General features: G+C 45.1%; 2 protein-coding genes across 2 annotated transcripts; both read left to right on the forward strand.

Moving 5' to 3' along the window:
* The first annotated feature begins 9,352 nt into the window (after positions 1-9,352).
* On the forward strand, positions 9,353-10,248 carry LOC123042424 (uncharacterized). Its single transcript, XM_044464879.1, has one exon. The coding sequence runs from the start codon at positions 9,654-9,656 to the stop codon at positions 9,969-9,971; it is 318 nt and encodes a 105-aa protein (XP_044320814.1). The 5' UTR covers positions 9,353-9,653; the 3' UTR covers positions 9,972-10,248.
* Positions 10,249-11,096: 848 nt separating this feature from the next.
* Positions 11,097-12,042, forward strand: LOC123042425 (uncharacterized). The gene has a single exon (XM_044464880.1). The coding sequence runs from the start codon at positions 11,460-11,462 to the stop codon at positions 11,775-11,777; it is 318 nt and encodes a 105-aa protein (XP_044320815.1). The 5' UTR covers positions 11,097-11,459; the 3' UTR covers positions 11,778-12,042.
* The last annotated feature ends 8,441 nt before the right edge of the window (positions 12,043-20,483 follow it).

Consider the following 20,483-nt stretch of genomic DNA (forward strand, 5'->3'; position numbering starts at 1 on the left):
TAGCACCTAGCATCTGATAATTAGAAGTAAATATGTCTGGATAGTTTCTATTCCTTAATAAGCCTGTGTTTTTGTCTAGAATGGATAGTAATTATATCATGGTAAGGCTGATAACCTTTAGTAGCTATTTTCACGATAATAACTTCAGCTTTTTATTTGAACAATATGTAGTTTAACTTTGTTTACATGATAATTTTAGTAATTATATGCTGGTAAGCATGTGTTATTTGTCTACGGTAACATTTTTCTCACGTGCAGTATATCATTTTCAAATAATAACTTGTCAGGTGTTCAAATGCTCCATCTATTAGTGTTGCCGACCTTCAGCAAACGCGGTCGAGCAGTATGGGTGTCACGTCTGAGGAGATACCTAGTAATCATGCACGTTCTTCGTCAGATGTTGACTCGTCTGACATGTCACCCAGGTGATTATGAATGTTATTTTTCCTCACTATATGATATCTAAATGATTTTCTCTATTTGTTTATTTTTCATTTGTAAATTAGGTGAGTATATACCAGTAATTTAACTCTTTTATGCATGGCATCATAATCTGTACGTGAGTGACTGGTAGTTTTTATAGTCAAAGCTCTTATAATATTTACTATTTTTTAGCATGATAAATTTGTTGGTAACTTTGTTATCTTCATAGTTACCATCTTCATTAATGATTTATGATGATGTTGATTTTTTGCATTATGTGGATAACCAAGTTGGCCATAAGATGTCAAATAATTTGATTACAAGATGGTAACTAAAGTTATTTTTTAGCTGTTAACTTCTGTCAATATAAGGTGGTAACTAATGTTAATTTTAGCTGTTGTATGCAAATATAATCTGATAACTAATGTTAATATAAGCTGGTAACTAATGTTTTTATAAGTTGTTGATGTCCATGTTTATTTTTCTTTGTGTGCAGCAAGAAGACCAAGATTACTGTGAGGAAGGTTACGAAGTCTTCTAAAGTTGCAGTTGCAACTAGGTCTTCTCCTCGTTTTGCTCCCAAGGACGCGAAAGATGATTTTAAAGACTCCCCCGTGGTCACTTCACCAATAGCTGTGGATGAAGCTGTGGATGAGCTCGCGACAGCAGCCACTATTACTCAAGTGGTAGAAGAAATTGTCAATGTTGTTATTGGCACTGAAGCTGAAACTTCTGTTGATCAACCTAAAGTACTTGCTCCTTCAATGAGCGATGTTGTAGCTGAAACTTCTGCTGATCAACCTCAAGGAATTGCTCCTCCAATGAACGCTGTTGTAGCTGAAACTTCTGCTGATCAACCTCAAGGAATTGCTCCTTCAACAAGCGCTGCCGTAGGTGAAACTTCTGTTGATCAAGTTCAAGGAATTGCTCCTCCAATGACTGCTGCTGTAGCTGAAGATGACCAAGCTCCTGCCAAAATAGCATATGTTGTTCAAGCTCAAGTTGAATCTTCCCAATCCAATGTGGCAGAACCAGTTGAAACTGAAGATGCAGTGTTTGTTGAAGCTCAACCTGGGGATGACCAAGTCGCCGCCCAAGAATTCAGCATTAATGCAGATGTAGAAGATGTTGCTGATAGGGCCTACTGGGATTTCACCCCACCATCTTGCTCTCTTGGCCTAGATTTTGGCCCCACACCACCCGGACCAGTTATTATTATGACGGCCGCAGTCCCAGCTGCAGTACCAACACCGACCCTAGCGGTTGTTTTGACAACTCAAGCACCAGCAGTGGTCCCAACGGTTAACAATGCTCCCCAAGACCGAGCAGCAGCATCCCCAATTGATCATATGGCGGCAGCACCACGAGATTTAAAGAATTCTGAAGATAATCCTATTGACTCCAATCCGTTTTCAGGCTCTGAGCCTGATGACCTTGGTAAGTGAAGGCATATATGTGTCTTCGCTTTATCACAAAAGAGTGATGGGATGGATGTTTGCTTTTCGAAGACCTTTTTTATGCTTTTAGTTTGATCCTTGTGTGTATATTTATGCCATTTTTATCCTATGTATGGACAACCTCCCCCCCCTCTCACATGTAATGACTTATGCTTTTGCGTGTGTGCTATGTAATGAACTATGTGTTTTCATTTCACATTTGCGCTCTTTTATTTTTTATGTTGTCTGGTGTGTGGATGTATTATACATGATTATTATTGTTCATTCCTGGTAACTTTTAATAACATCCGACTGATAATTATTTGCTAACTAGATAATTAAATGGTAACATTTGTGATCATACCCTGATAACTTCTGCTATCACCATGCTGATAACTTCAACCCTTTGTGTGGTAACTTCTGCTATCACCATGTTAACATCTGACTGATAATTGTAGCGCTATACTTTTAACTGATAAATACATTGCTCTACATGAAAGATATTTGTACCTTGTTATCCAGCTTACCATTTTATCGTATGGTAACTTTCACCATGATAAATTTTTGCGAATATTGTGCTAGTATTTTTTCTTCTAACTAGATACCTACATGTTTTCAATTTTTTTTGCTAACTAGTTACTTAAATGGTAACATTTGTGATCATGCCCTGATAACTTCTGCTATCACCATGCTGATAACTTCAACCATTTTGTTTCCTTTATTGATGCTGTAAATACACCCCTCCCCCTCCTTTCCCTACACGCACAAACAAACCATTCTAATACGTTTATGATGCCCCTTTAACTATCCTGACCCCCTCATTTTCTTCCATTTTTCTCTCTACAGTAATTATATCATCATTTTGTACTATCTATCACTTTTTTCTTTAGCTGTTTTTCCACATATTTGACATTCCTTTTGTCAGTTCACAAACTGACCTGATCGCAACTTTTTGAAGAGCGTCAATTTCGAGTTTATGATGCGGATGTTGAAGACGACGATGTAATTATGTGGGTTGAAGAAGTCGAACGTGCCACTGTTAGAACAAAAGCAAATTACGGTTCTGTAAAAGGTACTGATAGGAAGATTTTATTTAACAAACTTTTTCCTACTGCCAACCTGCTTGATAACATCATTATCTTCATGTTGATAATTTACTGTTCTAAACTCTGATAACTTCTTTTCTTTTTGTTTTCCCATAATATTTCTTTCCATCATTCCCAACTCTGATAACTCCCTTCACTTTTCTTCTAGACCACCCCACCAACCCTGAATTTGCTACACCAGTTATTCAACCTCCCTATGGTAATCATTCAGCCAGTGTGACTCCTAAATCATACATTCGGAAAGTTAGGGTGAGCCGCCCATCGCAGTTCCTTCTGCCTCCATATTGTGGCCTCACATCATCTGCACTCGAAGAGGTTATTTACGCAGAAGTTATCAAGCACACCACTGATTTAGTTGACTCCAAGATAAAACAGTAATGACATTTACTGTTTATCTTTTCTCCAGTATTTTGACCCCTCACCGGCAAAACATTTGCTTATATACTTTTTTTTTCTTTGTTTGCTTTTCAGTATTAGGGTTATTGACATTGATGGGCGGTGGGTCACATTGGAGGAGCTCGCTAATAGTGTGATAGAAGGTGGTCAAGTTTTGAATAATATTGCAGAGCTCCACATCCGAATTCTTTCTGATTCTGTACCCCCAGGGAAGATCATCTTTTCATGGTTGGCGTCAATATATCTTCTCATACATGATATGACGAGCAAGTTCCTAATCAAACATTTCCGTCATGATGCAAACTACATACTTCGTCACCAAAATCAGGTACAATTTTTTACGTAAACTACATACTTTTCTTCTTTTAAATCGTACAAGCTGCTTTTTAGTTGGTCTAACAGGAAATTTTATCAGGCTCTTATTTTGGTTTTGTCAGACATCGTACCATTAAAGAATTTTAGCTGGTACCTAGTTATGTTTTTCTTTGGTAACTTTCATGTATGACTACTGGTAATATATGTTGTCAGTGTCCTGATAACTTTGCCTTTTTAACTGTAAATGCATTGATAACTTCTTGTGTTCATGTGTTCACATTTTTCTTTCTGTGGTAACTTTCATGTATGCCTACTGATAACATATATTGTCAGTGTCCTGATAACTTTGCCCTTTTAACTGTAAATGCATTGATAACTTCTTATGTTCATGTGTTCACAATTTTCCTTTCTGTGGTAACTTTCATGTATGCCTATTGGTAACATATGTTGTCAGTGTCCTGATAACTTTGCCTTTTTAACTGTAAATGCATTGATAACTTCGTAACTTCTTGTGTTCATGTGTTCACATTTTTTAACAGCTATTGTTTCCAACACTGCAAAAGTTGGGACCTCTACCAAAGGACGGGCATTGGTATGTCTTGTGCCTTAATCTCAAGGCAAAACGATTTGAAGTTATTGATTCTCTTCGTCCACAAGATAGCCCTTCGCTCATCACACATGCGACGAAGCTTATGAATGGCATTAAAAAAGCCTGGTTGATTGCGTACAAGGACTCGAGTAAGCAGATCCAAGACTATGATCTGGTGTACATCGATGTGTTCAAACAGGACAATGGGTTAGTTTTTTTGCTAGTACTCCATCATTTTTTTCCATCTGAATACCCGGTAACTTAGTAGTGTAGCATTTTAAAAGTTCGTTCACCTTTTTTCTTATCTTATTTTGCTATTTAACACATTTTTTATTTTTTTCCTTACATCATTGATTGCGGTTTCTTCGCGTTCAAGATCTTGGAGTTCTGGGATGGTAAAAATATCCCGACAATAACTAAGGAGCAGATCCCGACTCTGAGGAAGATATTGACAAGCATGTGGCTGGACCATCCTCTTAACAAATGCACGCAATGGCACTATCACTTGTTCAATAAGGAGTAATTGATGTGAGAAATTTGCACCAATATAAGTATTATGTTTAAGAACGATGATAGTTTTATACATTTTTTCTGGGCTGATTACTATCATTTTTATACATTTTTGCTGATAATTTATGATAGTCAATGCTGATAACATACTATAACAGGTGCTAATAACTTTCTTTTTCATTGTGTCATAACATTTTGCTCACAAACAAAGAACGATAACTAATCTCATTCTCATTTCTGAAAATCCCCATTACATTCTGGACGATAACTTACATGTTTCAGTGCTGATAACTTTTCATTACATGGTGTCTCGACACCATTTTACACAATAAAATGGGTAAAATTGATAAGTAAAATCTCTAACTTGCATTTCAATGCCCATATAACTTGCATTTCTCAGTGCGAGATGGGTGAAGTACATTTGCGTTTATCATGATCTGTCGACCTGCAGACTCTACACTTCCTATTTTTTTTGGCTTTGCAATGTCAAATGGGTGCTGGAATCTTTTCTCTCTCGGACGCCCTTTCGTAGTAGACTTTGGTGGGTCTAGTATCACTCTTGTGTTTGATGATTGGGATCCATCGGTATGTGAGCCCTGGAACTGGAAAATATTGTCAGACACATGCGTGACAGGAATACTTCCTTGATGCGCTACTGGGACACCTTCAATGGCACTAGTCCCTGGTGGTGAAGAAAACATTTGTGCTTCTTTTCCCTCATCTTTTTCTTTTCTTGCTTTCTTTAGCTGCCTCTTTTTTAGTGCATCCATGTCGTCTCTGAAAGCATTAACATGTTTCCTTGCCAATGCCATCCCTTCATCAGTAGTGCAAGCGTCTTTTGCTTGTTCCTTGAAATCATTCAGAATAGATGTATATCTCATGATATTTTTTTCCTTCCTCTGTCATACCCTTCTTAACTGTTGGCTGTTGGTAATCAGGCTGAACAAGATCCTCTTCTGGATCCCATGTCCACCTATCCAGGATATACCTCCTCGGTATCTCATAGACTCCAATCTGTTTCATTACTCGTAGTATATGTGCGCACAATAGCCCATCGCGATCAAACTTGCGGCAAGTGCATGAGTATACCCCTTCATCCTTGTTCGCCTGCACATGGTAGTCCCTATCCCCATACTTTGATAGTATGCCTCGGAGCGACCACATCCTGAAGGTTCCATCTTGCAAAGTGTCGCATCCGTAAGCAGTCTTTAGCTTCATCTCTACCTGGAACTTGGAGAACAGATTTTGTGTGTATATCCCTCGCATCTGTAACTCGATTGGGTTCAATGAATACATGTATGCCTCTTTGTAAATTGTGTCCACTTGCTCTTTCGTCACAGCCACCATTACTTTCTCCTGAATTGCAGTGTATTGAGTTGCAAATTCAATCAATGAGTTGTTGGGGTTCACGTACTTCTTGAGCACAACATTGAATCCCTCGCTCCTTGCAGTTGTCTGCAAGAATGGAAAGAAATGCTTCATGTAGTACACTGGGGCCCAACACTTCCTATTTTCTCACAACCATTGAAAATGTTCGTTGTCGATCTGGCCATTTTCATCCATCATGGCCCACCATTTGTTTTCAAACTCTTCCTCTGTGATACACAAAACATGAGACAATTACAACATCATACACAATCATTGGTAATTAAAGTACAAGTATGCTGGTAACTTTTCTTAGTTATTAGATGGTAACTTTATTGAACAATTTTTTCAAATCTGGTAACTTTTCTAAACCAATAGTTGGTATCAAATATGCAACTGCCCCCTGGTAATATAACCAACAAGATCATGGTAACTTGTGTAGACCCACACATGGTAACTTGTGCATCACATATATTCATATGGCTTCTCAAGTTTGCTGCATGGTAATTAAAATGGGTCAACAGATTAGGTACGTACCAGTCAAGCTGTTGTCAACACAGTCTTTGAACGCTTTGTTTAGTGGTTTATCACCAGCCATAAGTTTTCCAAGTTTCTCCTAGGCCTTCTTCATTATATGCCAGCGGCAATTTCTATGTATTATGTTCAAGAAGACCTCGTCGATCGCACTCCTCATTGCAAAGTCCTGGTCTGTGATGATGTTTTTAGGGGCAACACCACCCATTGCATGGAGGAATGTGTTAAACAGCCACACAACCTTTAGTTCATTTCGAACGAAGCCACACCCAAACTGGATGGATTGACCATGGTTATTAATTCCAATGAATGGTGCACACGGCATCTTGTACATGTTTGTCATGTATGTTGTGTCAAACGACAAACAGTCATTATACTTTGCATATGCCCTGCGTGATGCGCCATCTATCCAGAACAAGTTCTCAACCCTGTCCTCATCATCAAGTTTGATTCTCCAGTAGAAATATGAATCTTTGGCCCTCATCTCTTGGAAGTATGCAATTGTGCTCCCAACGTCCTTGTGGCGGTGCTCTAAGCGGAACTTAGCTCGTTGATTAGCAATGTCTTGTGTCGTGTAGGGTACGTCTTTAGCGCTCCCGTAGAACCATGACATCAGCTGCATCTGTCTCGCAGTCTCAACGTTGCATCCGTGCAGAACTCTCAAGAAGTCCTGCTCCTCCTTCAGAATGTACCGATGTGATGATAAGAATTTTGTTAGGGAAGGCTTTTTGATCAGGGGGTGATTGTGGGTGTCCTCGAAACGGTCAATAGTCCACCATGCATCATCGTGGGATAGGTACATGTGCGCTTCACATTCAGTCCTAACAAAAAAAATTCCTCTTCTTGACAATGCTGGCTGGGTTTTCCACATCTTGCAGCTCATCCTTGTCCTTGCGTCGTTTGCCATATTTTGTACAAACTAGTAGCACCCTGCTTATAGTTCCATCAACCCTCTCTTTCTTGAATTGTTGCCTAATTGCAAAGCCAGTCCTGCGCGCGTAGGTGCTGTAGTGGTCACGTGCGCTCTCCAGGGTGTCAAATTTTGTCCCTTGTAAAGGTAGCTTAGGTGTGGAATATGCCTCCATGTTGCTGCCTTCCATATCAGCATCGATCCCAGCAGATTCTGGAGTTGCTGGTTCACTTATTGTCTGCTCTCCAAGGCTCCCAGCTCCTGTGCTTGCATTTGTTCCAGCAGTATGTGCACTTGTTCCACCACTGGGCAAACTGTTGTTTGCGCTGATTGCCTGAGCACCTGCACTTTGGCCTGGTAGATTAGTGGAATATTACGTGATAAATAACAGTTTTCCATCATGGTAGTTTTCTGAAGATTCAGTGAATGTATCTTTCTTTTCTGCCTAAACAACCCTGGTAATTTGCATACTCTGAACCTGGTATTATGAGTGCACCAATGCTGGTAATTTTTAAACCCACTTCAATAATAAAACATTCTTTCTGCCTAAAAAACCCTGGTAATTTGCATCCTCTGAACATGGTAATATGTGTGCACCAATGCTGGTAAGTTTCAAACCCACTTCAATATTAAAGTATTCTTTCTGCCTAAAAAACCCTTGTAATTTGCATTTTTTTGGACCTGGTAATATGTGTGCACCAATGCTGGTAATTTTCGAACCCACTTCAATCGTAAAGTATAAGACTGGGTTTTTTATTCCATGATGATATGTAAACAGTAATGTTGGTAATTTTACCTGTCCCCATGATGTTTGGGTATGCTGAATTGCTGCTTGGTGTGCGCGCTGCATCGCCTTCTTCATGCATTCTACCTCCTCCTCCATCCTCTGCATTATCTCCTCTGCTAGCATCCATTTATCTACTCCTGCTTGATTTGTTTTTACGTTTGCACGTTAGTATACATTTACACGTGTTCACTCTTGCCGAAGTGGGGTTGTCGCGATGGGTTGGGGTGAGGCTTATAGACATGAAAAATACATAGATATAGTAGTCTAATTCTCTTTTCTATATAGGACTAGGACTTCAATAGCTGGGGAACGTTCGCTAGGGGGATAGTTTTGGCGAACGATTTTCATGGCAATTTTAGTTATCAAGGGGTGACAATGTTTTCAGGCCAGCATGGCAATTCCTTAGAAAGAAGGCTTTTTCAAAAGAAAACTGCCATTGAGAGGGCGTTCGCTCGAAGTTCCTTCCTAGCGAACATTCGCCGGTTAGCATTACCTGTCTATTATTAAATTAGATCTCCGGAGAAGCTGGATATGTATAATTACGTGATCCTACCCCTGAACTCTGAGTGTGTACCTATAGGAATGCACCATAGGCCTTTTCTTTAGACAAAACAACATCAGGGACAGTCTCAACTTGCACTCCTTTTCGACCCCACTGTATGCCGACATTTCAAGTCAATCATTCTGTGTATACACGCCAACAGAAAACATTCTGCTTTTACCATCCATACAGATACACTCCAACTCCAGATTCTTATGACCGCAACAAGGACGTGCGTGAAAGAAACTTGGTCGCTGCTTTACCACGGACAATTGCCAGCGACGGCCGGTGTTCCGCAGAGGAGGAAAATGGGAAAATGTAGATCGATCGAGATCGAACGGACGCTGGTCCATGGCTAGAATCTCGTGACGCCCCAGCTCGATAATTCCATTCGCGGCAAGCATACACAAGGACACAAGGCGTGCGGTAAGCAACAACAATGTCCTCAGCGACTTGCGTAGCAGTACGCGTCCACGATCGAGAGCGTCCATATAATTGAGTCGATTCCTTCTCATTATCAAACATCTCTCGATCGTCATCGCCTGCCATTATTAATCCGCCCACGCGACATGCCCCTACATAGTTAATGGCCGGTCAGTCAGGCGCGTGGTACCGGTAACCACCAGCAGCTGCAGCGCCACCTCAAGAAACGTTGCCATGGCAGAGGCGGAGGGATCGGCCATGTAGTGGAGCGGCACCGGCCGACCGGCGGAGGCGGAAGAGTTGTCTGGGGATCGACCGATGGTGGTGCACGTGGTGCTGCTCGCCGCGCCGGCGGTCGGCGGGTTCCTCCTGCACGCGTTCAAGTTCTCCATCCTCCTGTGGCCGTTCAACCTCACGCTGCCGCTGCTGCGCGACCTGCCGCGGGTCTGCGCCACGCTCCGGGGCGCCGCATCGCTCTACGCCGCCGAGCTGCGCGCGTCCCTCGGCGGCCGCCGGCGGAGGGCGCCGGCGCCGCAGCTGGACCGTCAGTATTTCTCCCTCCGCGGCGTGCGGAGACGGCCAGCGGAACGGCTCGTCGACCACGCCATGCTTGCCCTCGTCGACATCTCCTACTGATGCCGCTGCGTTGCCAAGGTGGTTGCACGCCGGAGCTGTTTGATTCCGGCGGTGCTCGGCTTGGATGGAAACGTTGGTTCAGAATTTTCTTTGGATCATGTACATAGGCGTTCCATTTTTCATTTTCATTTTTTCCTGCATTTGTCGGCTGCAGTGATAAGTTTGTTGTAACTAGTCCAATGTCCCGCGTAATTACACCGGATAATTTTTGCTACTTGTTCAGTACTATATTAGATTATCATAAGTGAGTATTACAATGCTATTTGCATGAATATAATACTGATATTGATGTGGTGATGAACTAATGATTGCCTTATTTAACTAGTATAGAGGTTCCACTAAAAAAAATAGTATGGAGGTTCCAAAAAAAACTATGGAAGTTCTTCCTTCTCAAAGAGAGATCATTTACATATATGTATTCCCATTTGTTGGAACAACCTTACTTAAAAAATTGGGTATAGCTAGATCTCAGCAGACTGAGACTTAACGAGGTCAATTTAATGAAGTCTTAGTCAAGTGATAAAACATATAGAAAGAAAGAAAGAAAATATTACACCGATCTCCATGCATGATCGCACAAATCACAAATATAGTGTCGACTGGACTTCGCTAAGTATCAATTGACTGAAGTTTAGCAATCCTGATAAAAACTTGCATAGATGTGAGATAGTGTCGGAAGGCGAGCTATCTAAAAATTGTTAAACCTTGTTACTTCGATAACCCTTAATGGAGGATTGGGGCAGCTGTTGATATATATTTATGGCAAATAAGACAAATCCGTTTAAGAAACAAGGCATGTTCTCCTATTCAGCGGACGGCATTCAGCTGCACCTTCGACTTGCCGACGACACGTATGTAAACCACAGGGCTCCGTCTCAAATGCCGGCGGCAGAGACGGCAGAGCTCAGAACGAGGTTGGTTGGGGTGGGCCGCATGGCTGACGAAATTATGACGGCGACAACAATCTGCCTCGCACATGGCAGCACGCCAGCACCGTCCTCACTGCCTACCCGGATAATTGCCGGTGACGACCGGCCGGTGGCGGTGCCCCAGTCCCCACAGAGGTAACGTTGTATCAATCGATCGAGATGTGGCGAGAATATCTCGACTCCCCAACTGCCAAGTGTTACGCCAAATCCATTCGTGGCGACCCGCGAGCACATTCAGGGACATACGCTAACCAACATCCAACAACAACGTCGCCGGCCTCATGCCCTGAGAAGCACCTGAGCTGTCCAGCACTATTTGTCCACGATCGAGAGCGTCCATATATACAACTTATTCGATTCCGCAGAATCTTTCTCGATCGTCGCCATCGCTCGCTGGCCGGTCGGTCGATCAGGCCCGTGGCAGGCACCGGCGAGGAGCACCACCACCTCAAGAACGTCGTGGCGCACAGGCAGAGGCAGAGGGACCGGCTGGCCATGTAGGAGGAGCACCACGACGGCGGCGGCGGCGGTGGTGGAAGAGTTGTTGGGGGGATCGACGATGGCGGTGCACGTGGTGCTCCTCGCCGTGCCTGCGGTCGTCGGCGGGTTCCTGCACGCCTTCAAGTTCTCGATCCTGCTGTGGCCGTTCAACCTCACGCTGCCGCTGCTGCGCCAACTGCCGCGGGTCTGCGCCACGCTCCGGGCGGCCGCGGCGCACTTCGACGCCGAGCTGCGCGCGTTACTGAGTGGCCGCCGGCAGAGCGCGCCGGTGCCGCAGCTGGACCACCAGTACTCTGCCCTCCGCTCCGTGCAGAGACGGACGGCGGGACAGCTCGTTGCGCAGGCCATGCTGGCCCTCGTCGACGTCTCCTACTGATTCATGCCTCATCGTCAAGGTAGTTGGTTCTTGGTTGCATTCTTGAGTTGTTCAGGTCTCCGCGCTCTGGTCTTGCGGAGCTCCTCTTTGATGAGCTAGTGGTTCGCCATTTTCAGTCGAGCTTGCTTGCGCATAGGCACATAGCTGTTCCAAAAAAAAATTACCCTTGTATTCGTCAGCTGCGGTGTTTGGCTCCGCCGATCCTGCATTCTAATTTTTGACTTTTGTAATCTTTTGTGAAATATGGACTGTAAGGAATTTAGATCGAACTGGACATTCCCTCCTTGAACAAACATTTCGACGAGTCAATACAAATTCATGAGATGGATCGTTTATCTCAAATTAAATGTTTTTTACACGGTAATAAGGAGTTTATTCCAAGATTATAAAGTTACGATCAAGAGGCACAAGGTCCTCGATACACGCGAAAGTACAAGAGTGTGACTTGCCGGTGGAGGACTGCAAGGAATTTAGATAGGACGGGACATTCCCAACTTGAACAAACATTTTGACGAGCCAATCCAGATTCATGAGGTCGATAGCTGAGTATTTGTTGCCTTTATCTGAAATTAAATGTTGATAATCAGATAAGGGCTAACTGGACGATTCATATATGTGCACATTTCTTTAGCTATCTACTCCCTCCGTTCCTAAATATTTGTCTTTCTAGATATTTCAACATCTGACTACATACGAAGCAAAATAAGTGAATCTACACTCTAAAATATGTCTATATACATCCGTATGTGGTAGTCCATTTGAAATATTTAAAAAACAAATATTTAGGAACGAAGAGAATAGGACACATGTATTTAAGAATAGGCACCCACGTGGGCAAAAGTAATATTTATTTTGTCAGTTTGTATATTGCTTATAAATGTACATAAACATTTCCTCGCAACCGTTTGCCGGGGGCTAACCCCAGCGAACCGTCTCCCTGCTGTCACATGAATCTCGGCGCAGAGGGCCTTTTGTGAATCACTTGTGTTTAAAACGCCACATATTTTGTCAATCCTGGAAATCCTGATTTTTTTTCATTTTTTTCACATGGATTCTAATTTTTTATAGCATGGCATTTTTAAGAGGATGGTGGTTTTATTAAAAGAGATGGCAGTTTTATTTTTTATAACATGGCATTTTTAAGAGGATTTCATTTTTAATGTCATGCCAGTTTTTATTACTAAGCACATGGCATTCTTATTAACAACGTGGTGGCATTTTTATCAATAGTAGATGACATTTTTACTGAAGAATGACATTTTTTATTTGCATGACAGTTTTTATTACTAAGTGTCTGGCGTTTTTATTAAAATAGGATGCCATGTTTATCAACAATAGGATGGCATTTAATTATTGAGAGGATGGCATTTTTTTATTACAAATAGGATGGAATTTCTTAATGTTTGAGCATTTCTTAGTGGCATTGCAGGTTTTTTTGTGCTTATCCAGATAAAACATTTTATCTTGAGGATGGTGGTTTTATAAAGAAGCACGTCAATTATTTTTCAAAGCATAAAAATTTCTCGAATTATGGACTTTGCGCTTTCTTTTATTCATGGCATTTTTACCCTGGGATGGCAGTTTTAAAGTTTAGAATTAATTTTTTTATTTTGTAGTTCATACAACCATTTTTAATCATACTCATTGTATTTCTTATGAAATTAGAGAGATTCCATTTTTAATGAAGTAGTATGGCAACTTTTCTTCACTTTGATCATGATAATCATGGTCTTTTTTTTGTTGATGGCATTTTTCCAAAATTGGTAAATTGGGCCTCCGGGCCAAACGAGTCGTGCTAGAGGAGGCAACCAACGAACCACTCAAAATGTTCGCTCGGTGGTGCCTCCCCAGCTCCCCTAGTGAACCAATCGTTTGCTCGAGACAACCGCCCCCCCCCCCCATGGGGCGGGGGTGGGGGGGGGGGAGGGGGCGGTGGTGACGATCACCAGTAATAACGGTCCTAAATGCAATATAATAAAATAAAATTCATGGTCATTTTTAAAATGTTGCAAATTATTTTTCTCGTCATTGTTTCACATTTTAAATTTTAAATATAGAACTTACTATAAAAATGAAAGCGAAAACAAATTTTGAGCTAGTTTCAGCTTGCGCCGAGTTCCAAGTAGGAGGACTCATGTTTATTCTAAAAGAACTAGGAAACCAACTAATCAGATGATACCCTCTTGGGGGACCCATCAGTCACTTTTGGTGGGCTAGAAGCATGCTGATGAAGTCATGTACCTAGGGTAGGGTCATGGACCTATCTAGGATACCCTACCCAAGGACATCCTTAGAAGAAGCTACCTTCCAGTCGACCAAGAGGGACTTCACTCGACGAACTCAAGGACACTCGACGATGAAGATAGCCACTCGACCATAAAGCTAACCACTCGACGACCAGGAGACCTAAAGTCACTCAGCACGCAACGGTCTGTCATCAAGTAGCTTTAATAGTCTTCATGGCACTTTATGAGGGCGTTACCAGTAACCCCCTGTCTTAATGTACTTTAAACCCTGCATAACTGAGGGCCGGAGGGGTCTGGCGAACTCTATATAAGCCACCCCCTCCTCAGTGGAGAGGGTTCGCACCCCTGTAACTCTTATACACAGAAATCAGTCGACCGCCTTCGGGCTCCGAGACGTAGGGCTATTACTTCCTCTGAGAAGGGCCTGAACTCGTAAAACACTCGTGTGTACAACTAATCCATAGCTAGGATCTTGCCTCTCCATACCTACCCCCCATTCTACTGTCAGACTTAGAACCACGACAGTTGGCGCCCACCGTGGGGCAGGTGTCTTAGCGACTTTTTGGAGAAGTTGCAATTTGTCCGATTGCCTTCATCATGGTTTCTGGCGGAGCTCTGGTCGAGGGCCGCGAGATCCGTCTCGGTGCGCTCGATTTCATCGCCGACGACTCCGCTTGGCTCCAGGAGGCACCACTCGACATCGACGCGCTCTCCGTCTGTGGGGCGACGCACTTTCGGGCGTGTGTCCGCGGCGTCCTGCTGCGGCAGCCGTCGACCCCATACCGGTCGACTCCTGTGCCGTCCTCCCTCCCTGTCTCCCGCCAGTGCAAGCGCTCCGGTCGGTCGAGGCTTCAGCGATGGGTGAGACACGCAGTGGCTCGCCAATCGGCCACCACCCAAGTCGCGGCAATTGAGCCCGACGAATCTCTCTACGGCCTGTTCGATCTGTCGACTGGCTCCGTAGAGACTGCATCCGAGTGCGACAACAGTGATCCAGTGGCGGAGGTCCTGATGGTCAACGGGCCTCGTAGCCCTCCCGGTTTCCCCCGCATCGACAGGATGGACGATGGAGGCGACCCCGCTCAGGCCCACGAAGAATATCAGCCCGAGCCACTCACTTCTCAGCAAAGAGAAGATCTTCGCCATCGGAACATGGATGCCCTGCATACTCCCATCGCAGGAGAAACTCCTGAGGCTCGTGCTTTGGAAGAGGCGCGTTTGGCCAACTTGGCTGAACGCACTCGACTGGAGAACCTCCAGCGAGCACTCGACGAGCGTGCGCGTCAACGAGTACCTGACTCCAGCCGACGTCAGCTCTTTCCGCAACCTACTCAGGCATATTGAACCCCGATTCAGAATTTGGCAGCTGCAGCCCGTATAGCGGAGTCAATTTAGCCCTCTCAGTCGGAGGCTGGAAGAGGCTTGATGCAGATCAGGGATTTGCTCCGGGCGGCAGGAGATCAGAATTCAGTTGTGTCACAGTCGCGCAACAGGATTCACAGTCGATCCGTCGCTGCGAATACTGTTCAGTCGGCTCACAGCCCAAGGTCACCTCCGAGGCGCGTGGGACGTGAAGGCCGGCGGGACCACTATGATGACCGATTTGATCGTGATGATAGGCGTCGAGTGCCCACTCCTCCCCCGAGAAGTGGGTCTAACGCCCATCAGCAGCAAGATGACAGGCGCCAGCTTAGTGTTGGGCGGAGAGCTCCGGTCGACCCCAGAGAACCAGGCTTTGACGCGAGATCCATCATCGTGCAAGGTTTGGTCGATCGGAACAGAGCTCATAGAGGTGGCCATGACAGAGATGTGCCCACTAGCAGCCGAGTCCATGTTTCAGGTCCAGAATGCTTTAGCAGAGCCATCAGAGCCGCAGTGATACCCCCCAACTTCAGGTTGGCGACTGGGGTAAGTAAGTTCAACGGAGAGTCCAAGCCTGAAACTTGGCTTGAAGACTACCGAGTGGCGGTACAGATTGGTGGTGGTAATGATGAGGTGGCCATGAAGCATTTGCCACTCATGCTAGAGGGTTCGGCCAGGGCGTGGTTGAATCAGTTAGCTCCTAGCAGCATTTACACCTGGGAAGATCTTTCTCGAGTGTTCATCAGGACGTTCGAGGGAACTTGCAAGCGACCGACCGGATTGACGGAGCTGCAAGTCTGCGTACAAAAGTCGAGTGAAACATTGAGAGATTACATCCAGAGATGGATCACTTTGCATCATACCGTGGAGAATGTGTCGGACCATCAAGCGGTCTGCGCCTTCAAGGATGGTGTCAAGAACAGAGAGTTGAGCCTGAAGTTTGGTCGAACCGGAGATATGACCCTGAGTCGAATGATGGAGATTGCCACCAAATACGCTAATCGTGAAGAAGAGGACAGGCTCCGGAGTGGCAAGTATAAGCCGAGTCAATCGGAAAAAGGAAACTCCAGTCGGAAGCAGAAGCGGAAGGCTGAGCCAGCTGCTCCTGGAGAGGCTCTGGCCGTGACTCAGGGCAAATTCAAAGGGAAGCCCAAACGATCTTGGAACCCCAAGAAGGTAAAGGATAAAGAAGGAAATGACGTGATGGATCTACCGTGTCACATCCACACGAAGAAAGACGAAGAGGGTAACTTCATCTACCCGAAACATACCACTCGCCTGTGCCGGCTCTTAATCTAGCAGTTTCAAGGAAAACAGCCCAAGGACAAAGAGAAGGAGTCGGACAAGGCCGAGGACAAGGAGGACAGTGATGGAGGGTACCCTCATGTCAATTCCACCCTGATGATTTTTGCTGATGTAGAGAGCAAAAGTCGACTGAAAGTGATCAACCGAGAGGTGAATATGGTCGCCCCGGCGACACGAAGCTATCTGAAATGGTCGCAAACTCCCATTACGTTCGACCAGTCCGATCACCCTACTCACATTGCCACCCCTGGGAGGCAAGCGCTGGTGGTCGACCCAGTCGTCGAAGGCACTCGACTGACGAAGGTATTGATGGATGGCGGCAGTGGGTTGAATATACTGTATGCAGAGACGCTCAAGGGAATGGGCATTCCGATGTCCAGGCTCAGCTCCAGCAACATGAGTTTTCACGGAGTCATTCCTGGAAAGAAGGCTGAGTCACTCGGTCAAATAGCTCTAGATGTAGTGTTCGGCGACTCGAAGAATTTCCGCAAAGAGAAGCTGACATTTGAAGTCGTGGATGTCCAGAGCGCTTACCATGCTATTTTGGGAAGACCAGCCTATGCCCGCTTCATGGCTCGACCATGTTAGGTGTACCTCAAATTAAAGATGCCTGGCCCCAAAGGCGTGATCACTATCACTGGCAGCCGGAAGAAGGCAGAAGAGTGTTTCCAGAAAGGCTCGAAGATTGCGGATGCCCAGATAACAGTGGTAGAGCTGGAAGGATACAAGAAAAATGCAGATCCGAGTGATTTGTTGCGGGCCAAGAAGCCCGCCACAGAGTCAGCGTTCTAGTCGTCTGGGGAGACGAAGCCAGTTCATATCCACCCAACTGACCCCAACGCGACTCCGACACATATTTCCACAACACTCGACTCTAAATAGGAAGAAGCGCTCATCCAGTTCCTCCGTGAGAACTGGGACATCTTTGCATGGAAGCCAGCTGACATGCCGGGTGTTCCCAGGGGGCTGGCTGAGCATCGCCTTAGAGTCGACTCAAAAGCGAAACCTGTTAAAGAACAACTTCGACGGTCCGCCGTTCAGAAGAAAAAAGCCAGTGGCGAGGGGGTGGCTCGACTCCTTGCAGCAGAGTTTATCCGAGAGATATACCACTCCGAGTGGCTCGCCAATGTCGTCATGGTTCCCAAGAAGGACAACTCACTTCGCATGTGCATTGATTTCAAACATATCAATCGGGCCTGCCCAAAAGATCATTTTCCTCTCCCTCGCATCGACCAAATTGTCGACTCAACTGCGGGATGCGAGAGATTGTCTTTTTTAGACGCTTATTCTGGGTATCATCAGATCCGTCTGTATGGACCTGACGGAATCAAAACAGCTTTCATCACTCCATTCGGGTGCTTCTGCTATATCACCATGCCATTTGGTATCAAGAATGCCGGAGCCACATTCATGACAATGATTCAAAAGTGTTTACTCACTCAAATCAGTCGGAATGTGGAAGCATACATGGATGATATCGTGGTCAAGTCACGAAAAGGTTCCGACCCGTTGACTGACCTAGCTGAAACATTTGCCAATCTCAGGAGGTATGATATCAAGCTCAATCCATCAAAGTGCACAGTCGGAGTACCTGGCGGAAAGTTACTCGGTTTTCTCGTTTCAGAACGAGGAATCGATGCTAACCCAGAAAAAGTTGGCACCATACTCCGAATGAAATGCCCTGTGCGTGTGCACGACGTCCAGAAGCTTACTGGATGCTTGGCTGCGTTAAGTCGATTCATCTCTCGCATCAGTGAAAAGGCGTTGCCTCTTTACCGACTGATGAAGAAGGCAGACAAGTTCGAGTGGACTCCAGAAGCTGATGCAGCATTTGCCGAGCTAAAATCTCTGCTCTCCACCCAGCCGGTGCTTGCTACTCCAATCAGCAAGTACTTACGGTGGGTGCTTTCTCTCCACCCAGCCGGTGCTTGCTACTCCAATCAGCAAGTACTTACGGTGGGTGCTTGCTCTCCACCCAGCCGGTGCTTGCTACCGAGCCTCTGTTGCTTTACATTGCAGCCACAGGACAGGTCGTCAGTACAGTACTTACGGTCGAGCGGGAAGAGGAAGGTAAAATCTTCAAAGTTCAACGCCCAGTGTATTATCTCTCTGAAGTTTTGACTCCATTGAAGCAAAGATATCCTCATTATCAGAAGCTCGTATATGGGATCTACATGACCATGAAGAAGGTTGCTCATTATTTCTCTGATCATGACATTACAGTCGTCAGCGACGCACCATTGTCAGAGATTTTGCACAACAGAGACGCAACTGGTCGAGTGGCTAAATGGGCGATTGAACTCCTTCCCCTTGATATCAAATTTGAGGCAAAGAAAGCCATTAAGTCCCAGGCTATAGCAGATTTCCTTGCCGAATGGATTGAACAACAGCAGCCGACTCAAGTTCACTCGGAGCATTGGACCATGTTCTTTGATGGTTCTAAGATGTTAAATGGTTCTGGTGCTGGGGTAGTTTTGGTTTCCCCCCGAGGAGATAAGCTCAGATATGTGCTCCAGATCCACTTCGATTCCTCCAATAATGAAGCAGAATATGAAGCACTTTTGTATGGGTTGCGCATGTCCATTTCACTCGGCGTCCATCGCCTTATGGTTTATGGCGACTCAGATTTGGTGGTCAATCAAGTGATGAAAGAGTGGGACGTTAGAAGCCCAGCCATGACTGGATACTGCAATGCAGTCAGGAAGCTCGAAAAGAAATTCGAAGGGTTAGAGCTCCACCATATACCCCGACTGAAAAATCAAGCGGCTGATGATTTGGCGAAGATAGGATCCAAGAGAGAAGCCATCCCCAGTGATGTGTTCTTGGAGCATATCCATACTCCATCAGTCATAGAAGATCCTTTTACCGACGAAGCTCCGCAACCTAAGAGTGTTACGGATCCGACTGAGGTTGAAGTTCCAGCAGTGGTCGACCTGATCATGGAAGCTTTAGTGATCACTCCCGATTGGACAGTACCGTATATCGCGTATATCTTGAGGAAAGAGCTCCCGGAGGACGAATAAGAGGCTCGACAGATCGTCCGCCGATCTAAAGCCTTTACTGTGATAAGGGGACAGCTGTACAGAGAAAGCGCGACTGGAGTTGGTCAGAAATGCATAACGCCGGAGGAAGGTCAAATAATCCTTGATGACATCCACTCGGGGACCTGTGGCCATCATGCGTCTTCCCGGACCATTGTGGCCAAAGCATACCGAGCCGGATTTTATTGGCCAAGAGTGAATGAAATGGCAAAGGAGATAGTCGACAAGTGTGAGGGATGTCAATTTTACTCCAATATGTCACACAAGCCCGCCTCAGCTTTAAAGACCATACCACTTGTTTGGCCCTTTGCAGTATGGGGGTTGGATATGGTCGGCCCTTTGAGAACAGGCAGAAGCGGTTTCACCCATGTGCTGGTAGCAGTCGACAAGTTCACCAAGTGGATTGAGGCCAAACCCATCAAGAACCTCGATGCCGGTACTGCTGTCAGCTTTATTAGAGAATTAATATTCAGATATGGAGTCCCGCACAGCATCATCACTGACAACGGGTCAAACTTCGATTCCGAAGAATTCAGAGCTTTCTGCACGTCTCAAGGCACACGAGTCGACTATGCTTCAGTCGCCCATCCACAGTCGAATGGACAGGCAGAACGAGCCAACGGCTTGATTCTCAAAGGGTTGAAACCCCGTTTGATGCGTGATCTCAAGCATGCGGCTGATGCATGGGTCGACAAACTTCCCTCGGTGCTTTGGGGGTTAAGGACCACGCCCAACCGGTCGACTGGAAGAAC

This window comes from Triticum aestivum, chromosome 2B (assembly GCF_018294505.1).
Source record: "Triticum aestivum cultivar Chinese Spring chromosome 2B, IWGSC CS RefSeq v2.1, whole genome shotgun sequence".
NCBI classification, from domain to species: domain Eukaryota; kingdom Viridiplantae; phylum Streptophyta; class Magnoliopsida; order Poales; family Poaceae; genus Triticum; species Triticum aestivum.

Coding starts and splice junctions, on each gene's coding strand:
- LOC123042424 (XM_044464879.1), top strand. CDS start 9,654: ATGGTGGTGCACGTGGTGCTGCTCGCCGCGCCGGCGGTCGGCGGGTTC.
- LOC123042425 (XM_044464880.1), top strand. CDS start 11,460: ATGGCGGTGCACGTGGTGCTCCTCGCCGTGCCTGCGGTCGTCGGCGGG.